Consider the following 8,680-nt stretch of genomic DNA (forward strand, 5'->3'; position numbering starts at 1 on the left):
AAAATAATTAATAATTAAACTTAAGAATAAGTCAAAATATCTAAAAGACTTAAAAGAACTTAATTTAATTTTTTTTATTAATTTTTTTTTCAAAAATTGTCGAAAATCCAAAAAATAATTGACTTATTATTTTTTTAAGCTCTAAGTCAAAAAAAATCTTAAGTTAACAATAAAGTCTTAAATTTTTTAAGTTTTAAGAATAATTTAGAATTTTTGGAAATTTTTTTCAATTAAGAACCTTTTGACTTAAGCTTAAGTTTTGAAATTTGTGAAAATAAGTCAAAAGTCAATTACTCAGATTTTTAAATATAGTTTTCGACCAAAAGTTTTAAAAATAATTTTTTATCTGATTAAAAATTTTTGATATATTTTTTGCTATAGCTAACTTAAAAATTTTGACAACCCTGAAATTTTTAAATATTCTTAATATTTTTTGAAAACTGAAAAACTTAAGACTTAATTTAAAACTTAAGATTTTTTTTTGACTTAGAGCTTAATGAATAGTAAATCAATTATTTTTTGGATTTTCGATAATTTTTGAAATGAAAAAATTTAAAAAAATTTATAAAAAAAAAATTTAATTAAGTTTTTTAAGTTGACTTAAGAGAACTAAAAATTAAATTAAATTAAATATTTTGACTTTTTTCTTAAGTTTAATTATTTTATAGAAAAAAATTTAAATATGATATTTTTAATAAATAAAAAGTTTAATTTTGTTATTTTTTTTTAATTTATTAAATTAAGAAGAAAGATTTTTTTTTCTTATTTTAAAAATATTCTTTCTAAGATTCCTATCATTAATTTTTTTTATTAAATATTTGTTGATAAAACAAAAAAAAAACATTTTTTTGTGAATTAAAAAACAATTTCGAATAAAACTTTTTTTTTATACACATTTTCTTACAACTCACTACCGTAATTTTTGTCCGTCCCGGTCATAATTTGGTTAATTTAAAAAAAATCTACTTTAAATCTTTATTTCTGCTTCATTTTTTAAATATCATTAAATTTTTTTTTTTGAAACATCACAAAAAAAATCCAAACCCGCCACTGACTTTAATAATAATGAATTGATTAGGAAGATAAATGACTTAATTAAATGATGTCCAATCAATTTATGGTCATTGACAAATATTTTGCATAAATTTCTGTCTTAAACGTCTCGTGAACGTCTCAGAATGGGAGCAAAAACTGACCTCAAGGTCTCTATTGCAAAAAATTAAACAAAACAAAAAATTGCAATAAATGTTTAAAAATCACTTGTTTATTGTTAGAGCGTCAAAAGCAAACTACTGAACAATTAATGACTCGTATTGCAGCTAAATTCTATTAAATCACCAATTCCTGTCGTTGGTTCGTCATCTGAGTTCATTTTTTTTAGAGGAAGTGATAATCACGTTAATTGTTGTAGATTTTTTTTTATTTTTGAATTTTGAATTTTTTTTTGTTAGATTGAGATCAAGTGCATCAAGTGTTAAATTTATAACACAAATTATAAACAAAATTAAAAGAAGAAGAGGGAAACATGACGTTACAAAAAACCAAACAAAAAACCTTGAAAGATTGTGGATGGAAGAGTAATTGAATTAAAATGGGATAAGATCGGATAAGATAAAGAAGATAAGTGTAATGTTTACATACTTACAAATCTATTGAAAAAAAAAATCAAAGTGTGGTATTTCCGGAAGTAATTTTTATTTTAATTTTAAGTAATTCATGAAAATTTTTATGTTTGGTAGTTGAATTTAAGGGAAATTTCTAATTTTTATTTCAACTTCAATCAAAAATTGCAATTTATGGAAATTTTTGCCATTTTTTTCTTGTCAAATTTTGGAGTTTCATTAAAATTTTTATAATTATTTATAATTTAATTTTTTTTTGAGCCAATTATCCCTAAATCTAAATTTAAAAAAAAATTAATTTAATAATTATTTAAAAAAAAAAAATTAAAATTAATTAATTTAAAATCAATTCAAATTAAAAAAAAAAATTAAACAATTTTAAGCTAAAAAAATAAAATTTAAAATATAGTAATTTTTTAGCTTAATTTTTTATTAAAATTTAGTAACATTGTTCATTGTCGACATTAAAAAAAAATTAAAATTAAAAAAAAAAAAATTAAAATTTTAAGCTAAAAAACTAAAATTTAAAATATAATAATTTTTTAGCTTAATTTTTTATTAAAATTTAGTAACATTGTTCATTGTCGACATTTAAAAAAAATATTAAAATTTAAAAAAAAAATCAATAAAGATGAATTTTGAAGAAATTTTGTCTGAAAAATATTTTAACTAGATCACTTCAAAGTCGAGTTTTAACTGATTGGTTGCTAATTTTTTGTAATAATTCAAATCTTATGAGATTTTTTAAAAAAATATTTCAATGTTTTATATAATAACTTAAGAAATTTTATCCAAAATCTGATAGAATTGTAGAAATGATTCGCTTTTTAAATAAAATTTTTAGTAATTTATAACTTTAAATCAATTTTTGATAAAATATTAAAAATTTTCGGTACATATTTAATCAAAAATTGACATAAAATGATAAAATTATCAAAAATAAGATTTAAAAGGCGATTTATTTCTACAATTTTATCGAATGTTGAATAAAATTTCTTGAATTTCCTTTAAAATTTAATAAATTTGTTTGCAGATTTCAACATTTTGAGGCCAAAATTAACCCTTTTCCATAAATTTGAACCTAAAAATAGAAAAAAATAAGTAAAAAGTAAATTTTTATATAAAATTTTATTAAAACTTACCTTTTTAATCCATTTTAGTAAACTTTTAATGAATTTTTTCAATAAATGTTGCCTTAAAATTTGATTGAATTTCAAAAAATCATCTTTTTTCAACCAATTATTGGTAAGATTTTTTTAAATAAATTTAAATTCCTATTAATTATTTTTTTTTTCATTCACAGAACCCCTCAACTCATCAATATCACATTCATCCTTCTTTCCTGTTTTGACTCATTTCCTTCACAATCTAACGTTTTTTTTTTTACATCATTTCCCTCGTTCTCAGCATTCCATTTAACGCGCACCGCCTGTACTTCATTCATCGGCCCCATGTCACAAAGCGTTCCATTCATGCCTGTGGTGCCTTCATTCATCTGTACGACGTACATTGGTGCTGTTCTGTTTGAGTATTGATTTGTTTTGAAAAAAATTTCCAGGCATTAACCGAGATTTTCAGCGGTTTTTGACAACATTTTGGACTGAAACCAACTTTGCAAGGTAAATTCAGTGAAAATCTCCCTTGGAACGATAAAAAATCGTGAAAACTTCGACTGCAAAGACCTGAAAAGCACAAAAAATGTCTTCGCTGAAATTTTCTCTGCGACTTTTTGTGAAGAATTTACGCAGAAATGTCAAAATTTTGCAAGAAATTCCACTAAAACTTACCAAAATTGAGTGAAAAGTGCCTCGAACGATCGACAAAACGACCAAAAATTGTTGAAAATCGAATTTTATGTCATAACTTTGCGACAAATCCTTTTACTGTCCGCGTACAATGCTATGGCAATACCTTCTTTTTGGTCCGTATGATAAAAAAACCGAGGAAGAGACAAATGGAATGTTCTATGTAGAAACGAAGAAAAAGATACCAAAAGCAAAAAATCGATAAAATTGTCACTAAATTTTATTTTTATATCGTTACCTGTTTCCGGATCACCCAAATTTAACTCTTTCACCGAAAATTTTTGTCTTTTGCAGATGACGAATATTGAGCGCCAGCACGAAACTATCAAAAATAGTTTCTTCCAGTTCATCAATACTCACATCCCGGGTGCTGATTTGCGGATTGTGGACGAAATTGTGCTCTCCTACGTCATTTCCATCCTCGAGGAAGCTGCCCAAGATGACTGCTTTGAGGTTGAAGGTATGTTGCGTAAATCCGTGTGAAGTAGAGCGCGACTTATTTCTGAATTTTACATGAATTTTTGCAGATTTTGTCGAGATGATGTCAGCATATTTCCCGAAATTTAACTCGATTTCATCGAATACGGTGAGCTCTTGGATCATCCAGTTGAATGAGCAGTTGGCGAAATGTAACACGAATACTTCGGGGGACTCGGCTGCTGCTAATTTGTCGTTAAAGTGAGTTTTTTTGAGATTTTTAATGTTTAAATTCGAGAAATTTGATCAAAAATGAAAAATTGTTCGATTTTCTGTGCCCAATTTTTGGAATTTATGAAAAAAACTGACAAATCCAAGTCAATTTTTTATATTTTAAGACATTTTTGAGATAAAGTCGCGTCAAAATTAATTAAAAATGTAAATTTAAAAAAAAATATTTTTTTTTTGCAAATTTCGATCAACTTTATCAAATACTTTAACTTTAAAAACAGTTTTTTATCCATTTTATAAAATTTTAATTAAAAAAAAAAAATTAGTTTAAGGAAAGCTTAGAAAAATTTATTTAAATTTCTCGTGCATCAAAACGTTCAAAATGAGCGATTTTGAGCAGGCAAAAAAATCTTCAGAAATTAAAATCAAGATTTATATCCTTGTTTTTGCATTTTTAAGCACTTTTTCTTATAAAAAAAATAATCTACAATTTAAATTAAATAATTAAAAATTTTATTAAATTAAAATTATTTAATTAAAAAAAATAATTGAATATTTAAAAAAATATATTTAAACAAAAAAAATAAAATTTTTGATTAAAATTTTTTTAGCTAATTTTTGAGATATTTTTTTAAATTGTTTTCTTTCAAAAATGATTAAAAGTTGTCCATGGCTTGGATTTTTTTTTATAATTTTTGAAATAATTTAATTTTTTTTTATTTTACTTTTTTAACGAAATTTAAAATTATTTAAAGTTAAAAAAAAATATTTAAAAGTTTTTTGTAAATTTTTTAAATTAAAAATATTTTTTTAAATATTCAATTAATTTTTTTTCAATTGTTTATTTTTAAATTTAATAAAATTTTCAACTATTTGTTTAATTTAAATTATTTTTTTTTTTTTTAAATTTTTTTTTATATTTTCTTTAAAATATTTTTTTTTTTTTTTTTTATTTAATTTAATTTTATTTATTTTAATTATTACTTTATTTATTAAATAATTTAATTTTATTTAAATTGTAGATTATTATTTTTTTAAATTTTACGTTGATAATTTTAAAACATTCGAGCATGATTGATTAAATCATTTGAAACTTAAACAATACATATTATAAGAGATTTCAAATTTTCAACTTTTCGTGTCAATTTACGTCAAAAATTTTCTAAAACTGACGAAATCTACTAACTTTTAGATTTCAACAAATTTTTAATATTTTCTTTTATATTTGACCATTTTTTATAATTATTTTTTTTCACTTAAACTTGAGATTTTTGGAAAAATAATATTTTTTGATAATATTTAAAATATTTTTTTAAAATTTTAAAATAAGAAAACAATTTTTTTGTTATTTTTGGTCGAATCTCTTAAATTTTAATACCTAAAAAATAAAAATTACCTTAAAAAATTCTAATTTTTTTTTCTTTGCAGCTCCCTCAGCTTAGTCGACATGATTCCCGCCAAAAACCTCCACGGTCGTCGCATCTCCGAATCCGAATCTCAATCTGCCGCTGCCGGAGCCAAACGCGTTCAACACATTTCCGAAACGAGTGACGGCGGTTCCACAGACAGCTCCAATTGCGACTTGTTCTCCGAAGAATGCGACATTTTGCAGGAAATGTTTCCCGAGAGCTCCTATCTCGAAGTCAAGCATTGCGTCACCATCTCCAACGGCGACATCAACAAAGCCACACAAATTTTGTTGCATCGCCAAGAAACGGGCGAATCCTTGCATGCGACAAAAATCCAACCGCAAATCAAAAAACAGCCAGTTTTGGGCGACACCGAACTCAAAAACCAAATTATCAATCGTTACTCGTACGTCGACAAAGTGGACAATCGCGAATACAAGCCGGTCGTCCCGAAAAACGAGCCGAAAAAGTTGGTGCGATATCGCGATAACAAAGTTGTGTCGCTCAAGGGCGAACGGTACACGGAGGTGTCGAAACGCGGCGACGGCGAAGACACGGAGCTGAAAAAACCCAAGCGCCAACCAGTCCCGTAACTAAACGCCAAGCAGCTGCCGCATGACGACGGTGCCAATCCACAAAGTAAACTTATTCCACGTGTTTGTGTGTTTTGTTCATCATCAACGACGACGACAGAGTCCCGAAAGTACTTACGGAGATCGCTTTTTGCCACTTCAACTACCAATTTTCGTATCTCGAAAATTTTCATGAATAGTATTTTTTTAGTTTGTAAGACGAGCTTCGAGCAATTAGTTTTAGATATTTTTAGATATATTTTAATTTGTGATATTATTGCGACAAAATACTTGAATTTTGATGCGACGCCCAAAATTTCTTTGAATTATTTAACGAGCGGCAGGAACGTCATTAAACTCTAGTCTCCAGCTGATAGTTAGCGATTTTGTGATTTATTTATATTTATTATGTTTAGTATTATAATTGCGACTGTTGATATTATTAATATTAGAAGAGAATCGGACAAAAGATGACATTTGATTTTAGAATTTGGAAATTTTCAATTTTTTATTGGAAAACTCAAAAGTCTGAGAAGAAATTTTTTAATATTTTTCTACTACCAAACTCTTTTTCTATGAGATATTAAGAACCGCGCGCTTTTAAATAATGCAAAGAAATTTAAAAAAAAGTTTATTTTGACAGGTTGAAAAATTTGACAGCTTAATTTTTTTTATTTTTAGATTCAAAGGAGAATCTAAAGTCAAAATTTGTTTAAAAGTATTAAAATTTAATTAATTAATTTAATATTTTTTTAAAAACATTAATTTAATTTTAACTTTGGGTCAAAATCTCAAATTTTGAAGAATTTTTGACATGTGTCATCTGTCAAAATATTTTTGAAAAATTTAAAATGCTTCGTTTAAGTTAAAAATTTAAACGTTTTATTTTTTTAAATTTTTAAAATGTCAGAAAAAAATTTTGAAACTGTCATAAATTTGACAGATGTCATTTTTTTCTAAAATTTTCAATTTCTAAATTTTTTATGTTTAAAATGATTTAAAAGAAGCTTAAATTAATTCAAAATTAGAAAAAATATTCTAAGCTGTCAAAATTTTGACAGATGTCACATTTGACATTTAAAGCAAATTATCTTGAGGTCTCAATTTTTTTTATTTTTATTTAAATTAAAAGATTGTTTTAGTCAAAAATAACAAAAAAAAATCAAATATCAATAAGAATTGACTTAAAATTTGACATAACTGTCAATAATTTGACAAATGTCATCTGAAGCAATTTTTATTAAAATTATTTAATTAAAATTAAAATTAATTAAATTAATTATTATTAATAATTAAAAATTAATTAAATTTAATTTTTAAATATTTTTTTGTTAAATTCATTTAATTTAATCTTTTTACTGGTTTAAAAATCTAAATTTCAATAAATGAAAAAATATTAGCTGTCAAATTTTGAACCTGTCAAAAATATGAAATTAACTTTTACTTCAACATCAATATAGAAGTACCCATTGAAGTCAAATTAAAATTCAAGTATTGGCATATTTTTTGAAAAATATTTTGAAATATTTTTTTAAATCAGGATTTGAGTGAACCTCTTTTATTTTTATATTAAAACAATTTTTGTCCTTATTGAATCTCATTTTATTTTTTATTTCATGGAGATAAAAAAAATATAATACCAGATTTTTGTCATTTTTTTAATAAGGTTGTTTTAATTTAAGATTTTAAATTTAATTTTAAGTATTAAGAGTGAAAACCCAGTTTACCTCCAATTTATTTAAGTAAGTTTTATTTTTGAGTTTTACTTGCCAATTAAATATTAAAATAAAATAAAATAAATAACTTAATATTACATACAGGAATGATATTCAAATCAAAATAAATGTAATACTTACTGAAAAATAAAAAATTAACTTACTAAATGGTAAAATAATCAGTAGACAAAAAAAAAGAATTTTTGGAAATTTAAATGAATGGCAAATTTTAGAAAAAGAAAATAAAATTTAAAAAAAAATCATGAATGTATTTCCCCCCAATTGAATGATATAAATAAATAAATAGATAATCGACCATAAAATCTAAAAAAAAATCAAAGATATTTGAAAAAGTCTGGTGTTTTAATTTGAATAAATTTTATTAGGTTAATATTATTGTGAAAAATTTATGTCTCGCGAACGAAATTTTTTTAAATTATTTTTTTCCAAATTTTATATATTTTTTAGTTTTTACAATAGAAGCCAATGGATAAAAAATTTCACAGAAAAAGTTTCAGATTCAAAGGAGGATAAATAAAAATTTAGGTAAGTTTTTGACTTTATTCAAATATTTTTATTTAGGTTCCTCAAAGATGACTCTGAACTGAATAAACTCCAGAAAATACAAAACAGAGCTTTGAGAGTAATGACGAGAGGAAACAGATATAGCAGGATAAGCGAAATGTTTCATCAAACGAATTTGCTAAGTGTCAAACAAAGAATAATGTACAAATATGCCTTGATGATGATTTACAAGTGCACCAAAAACATTCTACCTGAATATTTAAGTTTAAAAATTTCAAAAATCAGTGATATTCAATCGTATATGTTAAGAAATAGGCACCAAATAAGAGTTTTGAAAAATCTGCTTCCAAACTATTTGACAACTAACATCGAGAGACTCCAAAA

At 23.9% G+C, this 8,680-nt stretch overlaps 1 protein-coding gene across 1 annotated transcript; it reads left to right on the forward strand.

Annotated features, from left to right (window-relative positions):
• The first annotated feature begins 3,139 nt into the window (after positions 1 to 3,139).
• LOC134834978 (CUE domain-containing protein 2-A) lies at positions 3,140 to 6,638 on the forward strand. Its single transcript, XM_063849815.1, has 4 exons — positions 3,140 to 3,241; positions 3,722 to 3,887; positions 3,955 to 4,105; positions 5,504 to 6,638. The coding sequence occupies exons 2-4, from the start codon at positions 3,722 to 3,724 to the stop codon at positions 6,075 to 6,077; spliced, it is 891 nt and encodes a 296-aa protein (XP_063705885.1). The 5' UTR covers positions 3,140 to 3,241; the 3' UTR covers positions 6,078 to 6,638.
• The last annotated feature ends 2,042 nt before the right edge of the window (positions 6,639 to 8,680 follow it).

This window comes from Culicoides brevitarsis, chromosome 3, assembly GCF_036172545.1.
Source record: "Culicoides brevitarsis isolate CSIRO-B50_1 chromosome 3, AGI_CSIRO_Cbre_v1, whole genome shotgun sequence".
Taxonomy (NCBI): Eukaryota; Metazoa; Arthropoda; class Insecta; order Diptera; family Ceratopogonidae; genus Culicoides; species Culicoides brevitarsis.